The following is a 16,246-nucleotide window of genomic DNA, read 5'->3' as shown; positions in this document are numbered from 1 at the left end:
TTTTATAAACAGACTCTTAAATATACATAGGACAATAATAGCTGACAGAAAAACATCAAAAATTAACTATTAATGTTTATAGACTTTTCCCCTGAAAAAAAGTCTCACATTAGAACAGAAATTATGAAAAGCCTTAAACCCAGGAACAAAACACCTGTACACTACAAATATACATGGCAGAGGTGCACAAACCAGAGCTACCTTTTTGCTGAGGGCTACGGTCAGCAGAGGGGCCCGGCAGAGCCTGCCCAGCGTAACCCACCTCGGGCAGCGCAGCCTTGCCTGCCTGCAGTGCCGGGGCACACGTGCACCAGTCAGCAGCTGCACCCTCCCAAGCACACGCTCCTCGCGGGACAGCGCACGGTGCGCTGTCGGTGTCGAACGCAGCACATCAAGCTGAGAACGCACGTGGGATCTTGCTCCTGGGTCTCTGCAGGCAGATCCCTGGATACACTGGGAGCCCGTCTGGGACCTACCTACCAGAATCAGGCTGCAAGACTGGGCTACGAGGGAATCAGCAGCTCCTTTTCTGGGTTTTATTTGGGTTTTTTTAATGCAACTTTTCAGTATCTTACCTACTGGTATGGGAGAACTGATGCCACATTTCACTTCTGCTTAGTCTGGTTGCAGTGACACCCCTAGTTCATGTGTTAAGTTATGTCAAAAACATAAGTATTTTATGCTGTAATACACAGTATTACTGAAACTAACAATATTATTTGCATATTTATAACAAGGTATAATGAAATCCCTATAATAAACCCAGAAGTTATGCTATAGATTTATGTACAAACAGTCCAGCAAAGAAGTATAAATACTTCTACATTTAAGGTTTAAGAGAACATAATTTACAAAATATTCAAATATATACAGTCATCTGAAAAACTGCCAATATTAAACTTCGATGCAGGCAAAGAATTGGCGGAGTCCATTCGTTCTGGATTGAAAGAGGCGGTGGCTTTCGCGGGCTGTCTGTTCTGGTCAAGCGCCACACGTCTGTTATTTACAACCAGACTGCTCCTCTCCAAGCTAAACGTGTCCGGAGCTTTGAGCATGCTGTCCCAAAATGTCATCTATCATTGTCAGATTGTTCAACCACTCTTCGTCGTTGCTGCCGCTGTTCTTCATGAGGGAGTCGAGGAAGTCGGTGTCGCTGCAGTTCGCGGGCACGACGGGGTTGCTGTGCTGGGACGCAAAGTCATACTGCGGCAGCTCGGCAGCAGCGCTCATCCTGCCGAAGGCGTCGGGTGGCTGGCCCGTGGAAGCGTAGCTTGGTGGGCCGAGGCTCGAGGCAGGATTGAGCTGGTTAAAACTGGACACTCCTTGTGGCATTGATTTCATAACATTCATAGCTGGCAATGGTCCTCTGGTTAAACTGTGTCGAGAGTTCTGATTACTCACTGAGCTCAAGCCCTGGCCAGACTGCCCCATGCTCAGTTTTTGCATGTGTCTGACTTGGACACCGGGAGCGATCTGATTAGGTGGCACTACGGCCTGCTGGGAGAACTGCTGACCTGGCACGCTTGGTCTCGCGTTCTGTTTGGAGAAGAGAGCGTTACCAGAGAACTGCTGCATGCTGGCATCCATTTGGTTTTGATTTGGCATTCTTGGCACAGCAGTTGGCGTCCACATCTGGGCAGATGAGCTGGGGTAGACGTTAGGGATTCTTGGCATACTCGGCTGCCTCAAGTGTTGCTGAGTTGCAGAGTGATTTGCTAGGGAACTAGAACTGAAGCTTGGCCGCACGGCAGAGTGGTTATGGACTGTTTGGCACCCCGAGTTCATGCCCAGCGAGTTCTGGCTTGGCCGCAGCGGGATGTTAAAGTCAGAATTAGGCGGAAAAATCCCCTGCTGCTTGCCAGAGTTGTGTGGAATCATCACCATTGTCCCGCTGCTCTGGCTGGCGGTGGCTGGGGCCATGCCAGAGCCCAAGGTGCTCTGGAGCACGGCTGGGTTAGACGGCAGCATGCGGTGGTTGGGCGGAGGAGCTGGCATCACCTGGCTGCAGTCGGTGGGAATGGGCTGCTGCACAGCTGCACACAAAGAGACATGTTAGCTGGTGAGCGCGTGTCCACCCCGGAAACACGGCAGAGCCTTAGAAGGCTGCTGCTCCATCTTTCTCTTTCACTACATGGGCCTCTCCTCTGTGTTCTTTGTAACAGCATTACTACTGGAGCAATAAGGGAATGGGTGAATCTCATGATATGTCATAAAATGGGAAATGCTTTTATTCCAGGGCAGAAGATTATCAAGCACCCTGGCTCTGACTCCTCGAGGCTTTTCATAGCATGCCGTTTCCCTCCTTACCTTGAAACTGATTTATCTGCTGGGCTGCAAACAAACTCCTCTGCTCAGATGTTACTCCCAGCATGTTTTGTCGCTGCTTTTCCTGGAAAACACGGGGCATAATAGTCAAGTTTCAGTGTCTGGACAAGCAGGAATAACAGCAGACACGTGAAGTGTAGCCACTGTCAACATTAACAACCACTCCCGGACAGCTCCCTCCCCCTCCGCTGAGGCTCAGCCCAGACCGGTCATTTCAGACTGGGTCTCAGCTGCTCGCGTGCCCCTTCTTGTGCAGGTGTCCCGCCAACAGCCCCGCGATAGGAAGGGCAGCCGTCGGCAGACGCTGTGCAGGCAGCCCAAGGGGAGCGGGATGAACATGGAGACCCTCGTGCGCAGCACAGCCAGAGGCTGCAGGGATGCTGGCGTCTCCCCGCACCTCTCGTGCTGACTAGTTGGACGTGTCCTCTGAAGTACCAGATCCATGGACAAAAGGTGCCCAGAAGTCTACTAGTGAACAGAATCGGTGCAGCCCTGCAGGGACGCACTGACAAACAGGAGGGTGCTGGGGGCCATGACCCTCTCGGAAGGATGGCTCTGCCCGTGTGTACCATCGCCTTCTGTGCTGGTTGCCACTTCTAACCAGAACACCACAGCGAGCCACAGGAAGCCCAGGATCCTTAGCAGGTGCTCCCTGAGCAAGACACTGCTGACTTTCTCCAAGTGATCTGATTGGCGTCTCCCACTCTTTAACCCCAGAACCCGCCACCACGCTGACACCCCTGCTGAGGACAGCAGCCGTGACCCAGGGAGCTCTCCCTGGACAGCAGGAGCTGAGGCCTGGCTGAACGCCCGCTGCACTAGAGCTGCGCAGACAAGCTTGAAGCCCACTGACGACAAAGAGGCAGAGCTGATTCTGAAAGGGAGTTTGACCAACGAGCAGGACAGCAATCGGCTGGGGGTTTTACTGAGCTACTTCTCATTTCCTGTCCAAAGAAATGAGACTCCTTGACCCAAATCCAGCAGCACAATTAGAAAGTCAGAGGCAGATGTTCAGTGCTGCCTCACCCAATGCGTCTGTGGGATTCCCCCATCCCTGCCCCTTCACACAGCATATAACAACCTTGTACAGGGACTTCTGTTGCTAGAGACACCGGCAAAGACCAGGACAAACTGGAGTCTAGCATCTGCTCTGGTAAACCCCCAGGAACCAGAGAGAAAGGCAAGCATGGAGAACATCTCTTCTGTGGCTGACTCAGTCTCCAAGCCTGCCATCTCTGCATCTTCCCTCCCAGCTCTGTGGCTGACCAAGGATGACGGCAATGATACGGATGTGACTGAAACCTTCCCTCGCATATGAGTGGGCAGATCTGCACTCGGACTTGCTGAGCAGCACTTGGCCCTGGCCTCTCTTGGGCACGACATCCTGGACTCACCACAGCCCCAGTCTGACTCAACCCAGCAATTCCAGGGTCACTCCCTAGTGCGTGCTGACTGGTGATTTCCCCATTCCAGTCAGTCCTGTCTTTCCCAGTGAGATGGACCGCACAGTAACCTACAGAGGCACTCGGCATTGTACCTGCATCAGCTGTCGTTTCATTATTTGCTGCTTCAGTAAATGGTTCCTCATCGTGTACCCATTCACCGTGGCTGGTGCCGGCACAGAGCCTCCGCTTGGGATGGAGCCTGGCTCCTGAAGTCTGGCGACAATTCCAGCATTTTGATCCTGCCAAGAAAAATGAAAAAAGAAAATTAGTCTCATCAGGGAGATAACAACAGAAGCCCTTATCCTCTCTGCTGATGCTCTCTCTGTGGTCTTTGGCTGTCCCAAGGTCAAAACACCTTGTGGTTTCACATGGACCCACATGTCACAGCGAGGACAGTGTGGGGTGGGGGGCTGTTCTCATTTCTGAGGGTCAGCACAAGAAGAAGTGAGAGAAACAAAAGGTTAATGCTAAATTCTTTGTGACTAGCCCAAGGCTACAGGACTGATTCACTACCATTATTGGAGTCACATGGCTGCCTGGCTGGCAGAAGGGATGTGAGTTCAGAGTCACATTTCCCACCAGTTCCCCAACTGTTACACTGAAAGACATAAGGAAAGAAAAGTTGCATCAGGGTAGGATTTGGCAATTGGATATAGAGGAGAAGCCTACAGTAAAAGAAAATAGCAAACTAAAGGCAGAAGAGGAGAAATGGTGCCATCAGACCAGAGATCTGGAAAGATGAGGAAGACATCCGGAAGTCTAAACATCTTAGGAGCTGGCAGGTAGTCAGGGAAATACAAGAGAAAAAACAAGGGAGGAAGTCAAGGCCTCACTGAGGACAAGATTCTGTAAGTGCTGTACCCAGGAGCAGCAGTACCAGTGTATTGCCCTTTCTCCATTTTCACATCCAGCTTCTACATTATTTATGATGTTTTGTTATTATTGGCAGGGAGAAGTATGTATATTATATCCAGCATCCTTAACTGGGCCATGCTTCCTTTGTTTTGAGAATGGAAGCCCACAGTCTTTGTTTGAGAATCAATGTTATCAGGAGATAAGCGAGAAGAAAATGGTTGTTCCTTCTGACATCTGACAATTAGAAGCATGCTCAGACGGAGAAAACAGGATACGAGCCATGTTTCAGAGTGGTCAGAAGAACGCCTTGGAAGGCATTTGTCACCAGGCAAGCTTCTCAGGCCTGGGGCGCCTTTCCACGGCAGCTTCACCGTGAGGGATCACCCAACTCCTTCCAAGATATTCTGTGTAAGATTATCAAGAAGGTCACTGAAATGACTCATTTTTATGGTGCTGCCTTTTGTTGTAGCACTTTGTTCTATTATGCAAAAGCACAATTGATGAAATGTAACTGCCTGATAGATAATTTACTAAAAGACACAAACCTGAAGCTCATCATTCCTATTCATGGGCAGTCTCATAAGACTAGGCTTTATTACTGGTGTTTTGCTTACAATTCCGCTGGACACTTCTCCTCCTCCCCCTTCCCTCCTACCCATTTTACTCCCTTCTCCCACAGACAAACAGGGAGGGGAGGAAAAAAGTAAATGATTTACTACAGATGTAAATATGAAAGCTCATGTAAGCTAGCACTCTGCTTTCATGTCAGACAGGATTCTGCAGCCATAGTTAAGCTTTGAATAATGCAGATTGCCTCTAGGGGAATATCTGAAAGTGCAGGGATTCTGTTTGTGTACTCTGCACATGAAAGACACTGAAATGTTCATACCTCGGAATCCCTGCTATCTATCCAATTTCCTCCAAACTTGCCTTGTTGCGTGCAGAGGGTCTGTGCTTACTGAAGCAAATGAGTTTAGTGCAAGGACAATCATTCTGATGTCTCGCTCAGGGCTATCACATTAACAAGTGATAACATTAAAGTCTCTTTTCCTCATCATGTCCACCTCGTTCTAATTTCTCCTAAGTATCATCAAGAAAATAATGTTGATTTTTACATATTATTAATGGTAAAGAAGTGTAAATCACATTACTAATTGCGGCTCTTGTGCTGTGGCAGTACAACAGCTTAATTACACGGGACTTTCTGCAGGCACCCTATAGCAATAACGACAACCCGTGAAGTTCATTTGCAAATCCACAGAATGGGTTGCGGAGTTTCTCAGAGACAAGTTGTGTAACACTTAATTAGCCAGTAAAGAAACAATATATAGATATAAATTTTACTTTGGGGAAATTAGAACAAAATAGCATAGATGGGAAGACAAGGAATTCAAAACCTTGTGTTCTACAGTTCACATTAAGGTTAAGCCAAAAAAAACCCAAAAAGACAAGAAAAAGTTCCGTCTTTTCACCACTAGTGGGAACTACTGAATTGCCTTACAAGAAAAAATAACCACTTAAACGTCACGGCTAAGAATAGCTCTGGTTCAGTCTAAAGGACACTGCTATCTGTACCAAAGGTTAATGAACTTCAAACATTTTTCCTTTTCATCACTCCCCAAGAAAAAATCACTTTCCTTCCCACAGTAAGGCCGAGCCAATCAAGCCATAATCTTAACTTGCCTACAGTTTGGACTATCCGAGTTTAAAATCCAGGAAGACAGCAAAGAGAGGAGAATTCAAAGTCAGGGACGATGCAAGAGGGTGTTCCCATCCAAAGGGTGTGTGGCTGAACCTGCTGTAAGCCACGCAGGAGGATACGGGGGATTCTTATTCTTCGACTTTTAAAACAATGTTTGTGTGTAGGTATCAGGGTTTTTGCCCTTTTTGCCATCACAAAACTCGTATTAAAACATGAGGTGGGCAGAATCCCTAAGGAAATGGCATGCCAGGCAGACCTGGAATTGGTGAGCACGTGTTTGAAGGCATGTGTTTGTTGCTAGGCAAACTGAGCAGCAGGTCCAGAGCTCCTTGCAGCACTCTGCCCTTCCCAGTGCGGAGGGTTCTGTTCAAGACGGGGCTCGCGTCATGGTTTTGGCTTAGTACCTCATGCACTAGTTCTGAGAGCCAGGAGGAAAGAATCAGGTTCCAGGTTTGCAGGAAGCCGTCCTGTTCGTGTCCATATTCAGCCACTGGCTGTAGTTGTAGGAGCTGCCACGCAGCCCAGTGACACCAGTCCCCCCCCCAGCTGGTGCACAGTGTCAGGCTGCTCCGGCTGGGCAAACGCGTCTGTGGATTACCACGTCCAGCTGTACTGAGCGTGGGTCTGCTCCAACCAAACGTTCAGACACACGCTTCATGCAAACCGTGCGAACAGTCCCACGGAGACTTACCACCTGTATTTATGAATCTACACCCTTCTGAAAATCCACGGATGGGCTCGACCTGCCCAACCCCATCATCGGGTGACATACGAGATGCACAGCCGCAGTGAACAAGCGTGGAGATGAATTGTTCTGTGTGAATGCGGCTGATGAACTCCAGTCCTCAGCACTTAGTTATACATCCAGTAATCACTTTGTGGCTTCACTTAAGCGAGAATGAAGAAATTTATGGTCCCTAATTCCTCTGAATCCTCATTAACAAACAGTCCAAAAAGAATTTAAAAGCAAGACTTTCTGAGGATCTGAGCTAGAGCTTTAATCGCTCTTTGGCACATATGTAAAATCCCTCTAATCTTTAATAAAGAGCATTCATTGTTTTTTAGGACTATGTGAAAACACTAAACTCGTTTATCATTATTAAACTTTCCCATCTGCTCTTACGGCGTAACTCTAAAGAATGTAACAAAGAAATGTCCATGTTACACGGTACTGGCTTAATCCCAGAGTTATTGGAGATGTACAATTTATTTCAGTAAGGGCATGAAGGGGACTGCAGGCTGCTAGACAGAGTCATTTGTCCAGTGCTGAAAAGACAGTTATCTGCACCGAAATGGCTCTTGGAAAGGCACATTTGCTGTGTAAGAAATAAGCTGCCAGGTGAGACCATTCAGCATTATGCTACAGACCCAGACAATAAAACTAAGCCATGAATTTCAATAGTTAACAGATGGACTAATTAGAGACTGAATTCTTTGTGGCTCTAACCAGGTCACAGCAAGGTTACTGAGACAGAGACAGGCAGCTTTGCAAATTTCAGTGGATTTGCACTTCCTCACCAAAAGCATTAGCAGTGGGAGAACAGAAACGTGTCTCATGGAAAATACAGATAGTACCTGCATTTTAAAAGTTTCTTCCGTTTTGAGAGACACTGCTGATTTGAGAAATAGTCCCTCCACTTTCAACGGGGCATCCAGCCGAATCCAGTAATTACAGAGCTTAAAACAGAAGGGTTGTTGAGCTGAGCCACAGCACCCCAGCGTGAAAGGGAAAGACCAAAGGGAATGGGTCGCTCAGGGCAGATGTTTGCTGTAAACACGAGAAAGGGACAAACCGCTTTTTCCACCAGTTGTTTTTTTTTGCAACCAAACATAACTGAGCTTGTGATGTCACACAGTAAAAAACTACACAAAACAAAACAAACCCCAACCAATGAAGAAAACAGAGAGGAAAAACATGGCTAGAGGAGCTGAGCCGGTGCTACTGCTGCTCGCCAGGCCCTGGCTGCTCGGCCCGGGACTCTGGGTGAACCCATATTTGTGGCAGGGACAGCTATTCTCTCAGGGTAAGGTAAAGTTTCAGTACCTGAACTTTTTCTGTATTTTAAGAGCATCTGTTACGTATGGGGAGTGCTGCATGCTGCTGAGGAAATGCAAATACTGGTTTCAAACTACTGCCTCTGCGTGTCCCTCTGCTCCCGCCTGCCTGCCCGGGCACAGACCTCTGCGGGGGGCCTTTCATCCCGCGCCACGCTTCACTCTGCAGTCCAGGACTCGGGCTACTGCACACAACAACTATTAAATTAAATTACAATTAAAACACTATTACAGTTGCCTCACCCACAGAATGCCATGTGTTGAAGTTTCATGTTTAGACCTAAAGAGAGGCCACATATAGGCTCCCTGTGCCTTGTGTGGCCCCACAGAAAACCTCGATGCCGCCTTTACAAAGGAGGATCATTGTCTCCACAGCTGTTAATCCAAGTAGATACTAAGATGGTGAATCTGTTTGGCTAGTGCATGCAAACAAAGCAAACACAACCCAGGGTCATGGTTTGGCAGAACGGTCGTGTCAGCTTCCTCAGGAGTGTGCTGTCTGGGAGGTGCGACGGTCACTTGCTGCACACACAAGTCAGGGGTTACCTACGTCTTGCCTCTGCTTCTTGCTTTAATGACTCTCCAGGTGCTCTTTGGAAGTTTTCTCTCTTTTCTCCCCTCCATTCTGCTCACAATTCAGAGATGCTCTTTAGATAAAACAGCCTTTTAATTCACAAACGCCCCAAAGCTTTTTGTTTGTGTGTTGGTTTTAACACAATGTATGAAGATCGATAAAACAAGCTCAGGGGGTCTTCTTTTTACCCATCTTTCACTCATTTATTTGATATACAAGCTTGTGAAACACTACCAGACTCAAGTTTCTAAGCTTATCTTGAGCGCTGTCAGTCAGGAAAGGCTTTGTTCAGAGACTGTAAGTGATCCATGGGTATACGGTTTTGTTTAAAAAAGTTCTTTCAAGTTTTTCTTTCTATTCATATGGCACGAGCATGCACAGCTGCCTTCAAAGGTAGTCCTCCTTCTTTGCTAGGACCAATGGCAGGATCGCCACACCTGGCTAGCAACTATCAGCATCTCCTCCCTCCAAACAAAGCAGATGAAACACTGATTTCCCTATAGCTGCCCTTGTCCTGCACGCTGTTCAAAACAAAACAAAATTCCATCAACATATCCAAACTGCTTTAAAAAATGCACCTGGAATTTTAATAAGATGAAAACTGAGTCCCCTTCCCCTCTTAAAAAATTAATTGAACTAACTAAAGCTTTTGTGCAAAGGCTGCACCAGTATTTTCAGAGCTGTTTTCATCCATCAAAACATGACATTGAAGAGCAGCAGCAATCAGAGCAACAGAAACACAGAAAATCCAGAGTGAATAACTGCAATAGTAATTTTTCTCTTAGATAAATACGCATCCTTTTACAGGCAAGGTGAAATTAAGCTGTGATGCTGTCACCAGCACCATGTTAGAAAGTCCATGGGAAACGGCTCTGACCTGAGGCACAGCATGGATGGGAGAGTTGGTGTGTCACAGACACACACAACCTCGCAGGGACCTCAGTGCTTGTAAGGAGGCACGATCAAGACTCCAGCAACTGCAGCTCCACTGCAAACGGATCCTTTGGCCCAGATGAACTCCCAGGCCATGCGTGAAGGCAGCCAAGAGAACAGCTTTGCTCCACCATCCCGAGTGGACTTTCAGGACTTTAGTCCCAGACTCCTGATGGCAATGGGACCTGGGTACCCAGAGTGTTAACCCACTTTTCTCCCACCAGTCTTTGTACCAGCATACTTTAATATAAGCTGCACGTTACTTGCTTTTATGTGTATACACTCAAAGATGCGGAGATGAGTGTTTTTTACCTGTCTACATAACATATAGTCAAGAGCCAAAATTGAATTCTCTGCAAAGAACAAAATATTTATATTCGATTTGTACAGCTATCATGATTCTCCAACCCTTGACACCACACTCTTGTTCCCATGGAGGGCAGCTTGCCTATAAATTCAATGAGATAATCTAAAGCTGTATTTATCTCACCCAATTTCAGCTGGTAGTCCTTCTCCCTGTCTCTACAAGGTTGAGCGAGCTGTGATGACAAAATACAACATCTTGTGTCTCTAAAGCGGCTGGACTCAAGTAATCCTTGTGCTATGTCAAGGCATGCTCTCAAAGGTGTCGATGAGATTCAAAAGAAGCCAGGTTAGCTCAGCACCCAGCAGAAGTTGCTACAGAGAAATGCACTGACTAGCTGGTGAATTTATGTGTTAGGGAGTGAGGAAAAGATCTGATTTAAAAAAAAAAAAAACCAACAACCAAACAAGTGAGGATTTCACCCTGACATAGTGAAAGTCAGGAAATCTTGAGCTAATGTGAGAGATCAGTTCTCTCCCCGCTCTTTTCTGAAAAGCTCTGTGAAATGCAGTGAGGTGGTCTGGATCACAGAGATTTGCAAATTCCTTGATCCCTCCAAGTTAGCGTTGCCACAAATTTCTTTTTCCTTTTCATGCAAAGGTTCAATTTGCAGAGGCAGGTGCCCAAGTCTTACTAACTTTCAACAGCAGTTGGCTGCCTAACAGCTTCTGAGAAGCCCGTTGCATGAACCCCTGCCCAAATGCAAAACCCAACAGCATATACTCCTGATTTCTCATCTAAGTGCACGAACAAAGCACACACTGGCACAAACTAGCACATCACTTTTTCAGTATTAAACCTCTCACAAGCTTACCCTTTCCTAACAGATGAAACTATTCAAACACCTAAAATGGTTTTATCAGATGATCTACTCACTCAGGTGCCAAAAATCGCCACCACAACTTACAAACCAAAACGCAGAGATTAATAACATGCTAAAATAATGGATACAAAGTAGGCTGTGACTACGCAGTCATCATGATCAAATTCTTAAAACCAAGATATTGACATGTTAAAAAGAAAAATGTATTAAACTGACCTTGAGTATGGGGAACAAGGAGTGATTCCATTATTTTTTTAAAATGGAAATTATTATTAAAACACCCGAAGCTGAACTGCTGCAACCAAGTCAACTCAATCTCCCCTTAAAAATTCCTTTTTTCCCCTTCCGTTCAGATTGTATTTACAAACTGTAGATGTCTCATTTTTTTCTTGTGTCATTTCATTATTACAGAGTTGAGATCACTAGCCATCTGCAGCTTCATTTCATCAAGCTCTGATTTGTCCTTGAAGCAAGGTCATCCAGGACGAGAACGTAAAATGCTGCTTTCCTCAACTGACAGGTCTTTATGCCTTCTTGTAAATATTCCCCACTAATTTTAAATGATTTTACCACTTCATACTCCCCCTCACACACAGTGAAAAGGCTGGTATACATGCATATTAATAAGGATCTTGTCATTTAACCACTGCATGACATATTAGAAGCAATTAGTGGTGTTTATTTGCTGACAACATAGGCATTTCGAACTCCATCTCAAGAATCCTTGGTAGCTTCATGTGACTTGTAGGATATTAGCTATGGGTCAGAAGTTGGGACGCCCCCATTCAGCATTAGCATACACTTGGAGCAACACTGCTTTCCATCAAGCAGAAAAAACCCGCCGTCAATGCACAAAAATTACCAGCTGCTATATACCCTATGGTGGGTGAGTGATAATAAAACATCACTAGGTGTATGTGGGTTCATGCATCGAAATCTACAGACCAGCAAGCAAAGATTTTGAGATACATCACACAAGGTTCCAAACAAAAAAAACCAAAGAAAACAGAACATGGAATTTCTACTCAGAACAGATTTGACTTGCCCTAAATTCTGGATCATCTTCTCCAAACCAGAGGCCACTACTCTGTACTACAGCAAAACCAAACCAACCAAACCAGCCAAACAAAGCCTGGTAAATTAATTTGAGAATCTTCATTAGCACAGTCATAAAGCAACAGGGACCCTAATGATCGAGAACAATCAGCACTAGTTTTGGGGGTCAGTCTCCCCCCTTTTCTCTGGCTGCACATGCTGGCAAGACCAAACTGAAGGTCCCAGGTCTAATCCCCAACTCAAGGTGCGTACCTTTTGGCACCTGGAAAATTCACTACTGGGCTGATGCAGCGGATTCTGAGATATGTTGTGCTGTAGGCAGCCATCTGACTCAGAAATAATGGTGTGGCAGTTTTTACCTGTGTGCCTTGAATGCCTAAGATGCTCAGTAGTCCTGGACGTACAGCTGTGCACTTCTCAGAGGTCTGTTTGCAAACACACCTGCACGCGTGCTGTGCAGCTCGGCACACGAGCGTGCGGTGGGTTTACTTGCACAAGCAAGCGTCCCGTTGGACACACAGCAGAGGGTTAGCTCATGCGACTGCGAGCATGCCGTTCGTCAAAGGAGACGTAGAAAATGGGATGATTAAAGGTGAACTCCCAAGCCACCTCTAAAGGAGATGATCTTGAAAGGTTCGTTTTGTGACTGAGTCACAGGATAAAAGCCAGTTGCATGGACTCGGCTCACTTGACCAGGTTCAGTTTAAATTTCCATCACACACAGTTTCTTCAGGTGACTATGGACATGTCGTTTCACTTCTCCCTGTGTCTCATTGCCCCCCATGGGAGTTAAAGCCACTCCCTGACCAAAAGGATGAGGGTGGGCTCCGGGGGCAGCATGGAGGTCACACCTGCAGCCTCCTGCACTGGTGCCTGTACCATGCCCTCAGGTTATGACCCCAACGACCTGCAGCAGAACTGTGCTCCGTGCTGCTCACCGGTGAGAGGTGGAATGACTTCTGCCTCCCTCCGCACACAAGAGTTTGTCGTGTCCTCCTCTGCATCTCTCCTCCGGGTCCGGCCACAGCTGGTTGCATCTCAGAACAGCACTAAACTACACCAACTCGTAAGGGTCCCCGAGGGCCTCCAACCTGGCTGCACAGACCAGTGGAGCGCAGCATGTCCCAGCTGCACGCCCCGTGATCCCATGACTCACCCCTTAGGTGCCAGCAAAAGCAGCAGCTGCACCAACTACGGACACTGCTGCACCCGGGGAATCCCTCGGTGCCCTGCTAGGAGCTGTGTGAAGAGGGCTGCATGCTAGAAGTCACCTCTATGTTTTGACCGGTAAGAAAATGGAGAAGAGGCTGACTGAGGTGGTTATAGGTAAGAATCCTATGATTTTTCTCCATGTCTTGCCTGATACCTTGCTGCGAGAGCTTTAACTGTGGTGAGAATAGTCCTGCTTCACTCCTCATCCTCTCCTGCATCCCTGGCTCCCACCTCCTTCCATCCCCATTACATATCCTCCTCTGTCATTTACACGGCAGGAGATATTGTTCATTAAAAATTTAGCCACCATTCAAAAAAAACCCAAGTGCCTCCAAATACCATCTTCTGAAGTCAGCCAACGTTGCCCTGAAATTTGGTGGGATTTGGTGCCTCTGTCACTTAGGATAATAGGAGTCTAGGAGACATATGCCTCTGAACATTTGGCCAGCCACCCCTTTGCCACAAGGGAAGAGGGAAGAAGCAAGGAGGCTGGAGCCAGTCTATGTTCCCTGAGAGGCAGCGATGTTGCACGGCACTTGCAGCGTTTCTTCCACGCAGACACTGCATGTCAACAGTTAACTTCCCTTTGTTCCCATCCAAATGATTAAGGTTAGAAGCTTGCCTGGTGACATCACCAGAGTTTAAACATGCTGGATATGGTCCAGAGAGTCAAAGTTATTGCTGACCCCACGGTTACTCATCCGCTCTGCGAGTAGCTGATGTCTGCTCTCACTTTATGAATTATTTAATGGGTTAAAGATTGGTCAGATCTCCTTTATGCGATACACAGCTATACAGTGGGCAGGAGGACATAAACATGCATTAACAAGGTTAAAGTCATATACTGTAACTACACTGTCTGTTTTCAGCTTGCAGCTTTATTGACTTAATCATGCCGGCACCACAGCCAACAAATCATTAAATCCATTCCATTCTTTCGCTGGTTACCAACCACAAAAACAGAGGCAGGCAGACACGGAGCAAATCTCGGAGGGGGTGGGGAGCAGCGGCTGGGTGCAGGGCAGAGGGAGAACAGTGGGATCACTATGGAGCGCCACGCTGGCCTGTCACCGCCAGCACAAAGACGCCAAATCTGTCTTTACGGACTAAGTGGTTTCATGGTTTAAAGTGACACACTCATTTGTTCCTGTTTTGCAATGATTATAGAAAAGAAGGTGGGGGGAGGAACAAAAAGCAAACTGAGCTTCATACTGGAACAGTCTGCATGCGTGTGTGCATCCTCACAGAGCCACAGATCTCATCTGTAAACACACCCCAGGCCAGGACAGCAGAGATCTGGGCACTCGCTGCACCCCAGGGGTCTTGGGCTCCGCACTGCACTCCCCGCTCATCAGCAGTGAAATGCAGGCACACTTAAGACTTCAGCATAAAAGGAGAAAGAAATGGAGCATTAAATCAGTCCACCTATTTCCATCCAGAAGCAACTCTGACCACCACCAGCAATGTGAGAACCCCCATTTTCAGACCAAAGTTCAGTCTCAGACAAAGGCTTTAATTTCTGACCTGGCACTTACTGTAATTTTTCATGTCCATGTCCAGCCCCCCCACTCCAGAAGCTCCCTGATAGTCAGCAGAGCAGAGAACGCAGGTACCCACTGTACTCAGCAGATTGCCAAGATCCTATTGCTAGGTGGTTAGTTCAAGACAATCAGGTTTGAAAACAGAGCTGTCAGCTTAACAGTTTTGAATCTGAAAGATCTTTATTTGTCACTGCTGTCGTCCCCATTTCTTTCTTGATGAAAATCATCTTCTCTATCACCATAAAATACAAGTGGCTTGTTCTGCGCTAAGGGAGCGTCAGGACACGGATCCTCTGTGTTGCAAGCAGGCTGTGGAGGAAGAATTCAGCATGAGCTCTTGGAAACCTTCAGACATCAGGGTGTTTTGCTTCTTTTTAGAGATGCTAGACACAGCCTGTTTGCAAGCTTTCCTCCACTGAGAGAACATGAAATAAGCTCTCCCTTTCTGGGGAAGACTCATCTATACCAGGAGAAATTTCTGGCCCATTTCTACCTATTATGAAAAGAAGGAGTGGCCAACAAGCTCCCTTTCCTTCACCTTCTCTGTACAGGCTGCTTAGAACTCCCTGTAAGAGTAACCCAGATTTTGGCATCCTACCAGCGCAGGGCCTTGGCTGGTACATTTACACCTTGTCCTGCGATACACCACTGCAGACCTTTTTAAACACCATCATTATTTGGTTTTATTGTTGCTTTCTTTAGACCCAAACAAGCCTTCTTACAGTCTGAGTTCCAATCTTGCCTTCTTTTGTTTACTAGTCTCCAGATCCCTATCAGCCAGAGACGTCTCCTGGCTCCATGTATCGCAGATAAACGTATCATTGCTCGGGGCAGGAGTTGGCCCGAATTCCTCTCGGAAGCAGCCGCCAGAGAAAAGCCTGTCCCCCTGCCGCTTGCCCGCAGTACCAAGGTGGTGGAACACCACCAAAGGTACTTCTTTCCAGCCACCACGCTGGAAAAAGGCAGAAGTCAGCTATTTAGGTACCTGTATGACTCTCAGCTTCACAGACTGTTGCATATTGGATCACCACCGCTGTTGCGGTTTCCAAAGATGGAGAATAAAGCTACCTCCAGCAGACAAGGGCCTAGCCTAAGGGTGTTGTCCAGGCTTCCCTCACCACCGACCATCCATCACATCTTAGAGGTACACATTAGGGTGAGGTGACATTACCCGCTAAAGATTTTTTCCTCCACTGGCCACAGGAGGAGCCCAAGTGATGGGAGAGGGAAGATGAATCCCAATCAGTCACAGAGGAAGGCTGACAACCGAGAGCACTAAACCCACATCTTACAAGTCCCAAACCAGCACTTAACCAAGCAGCTTAACTTAACCCTGCTCACGCTCCCACCCGCCCACTGCT

The 16,246-nt window shown here is 47.1% G+C and overlaps 1 protein-coding gene across 1 annotated transcript in view; it reads right to left on the bottom strand.

The window, feature by feature from the left end:
• Nucleotides 1-1,029: 1,029 nt before the first annotated feature.
• MAMLD1 (mastermind-like domain containing 1) overlaps nt 1,030-16,246 on the bottom strand; it is a gene marked incomplete at its 5' end in the record, with an annotated part of 32,080 nt that continues 16,863 nt past the window's right edge. Inside the window, 3 exons of the mRNA XM_010153669.1 lie at nt 1,030-2,033; nt 2,308-2,389; nt 3,863-4,009. Coding sequence (XP_010151971.1) covers nt 1,030-2,033; nt 2,308-2,389; nt 3,863-4,009 — 1,233 coding nt within the window. The remainder of the gene's footprint in view (nt 2,034-2,307; nt 2,390-3,862; nt 4,010-16,246) is intronic.

The sequence above is a fragment of the Eurypyga helias genome, unplaced genomic scaffold (assembly GCF_000690775.1).
Source record: "Eurypyga helias isolate BGI_N326 unplaced genomic scaffold, ASM69077v1 scaffold23226, whole genome shotgun sequence".
Taxonomy (NCBI): domain Eukaryota; kingdom Metazoa; phylum Chordata; class Aves; order Eurypygiformes; family Eurypygidae; genus Eurypyga; species Eurypyga helias.
This window is presented reverse-complemented; position numbering and strand designations above follow the sequence as displayed.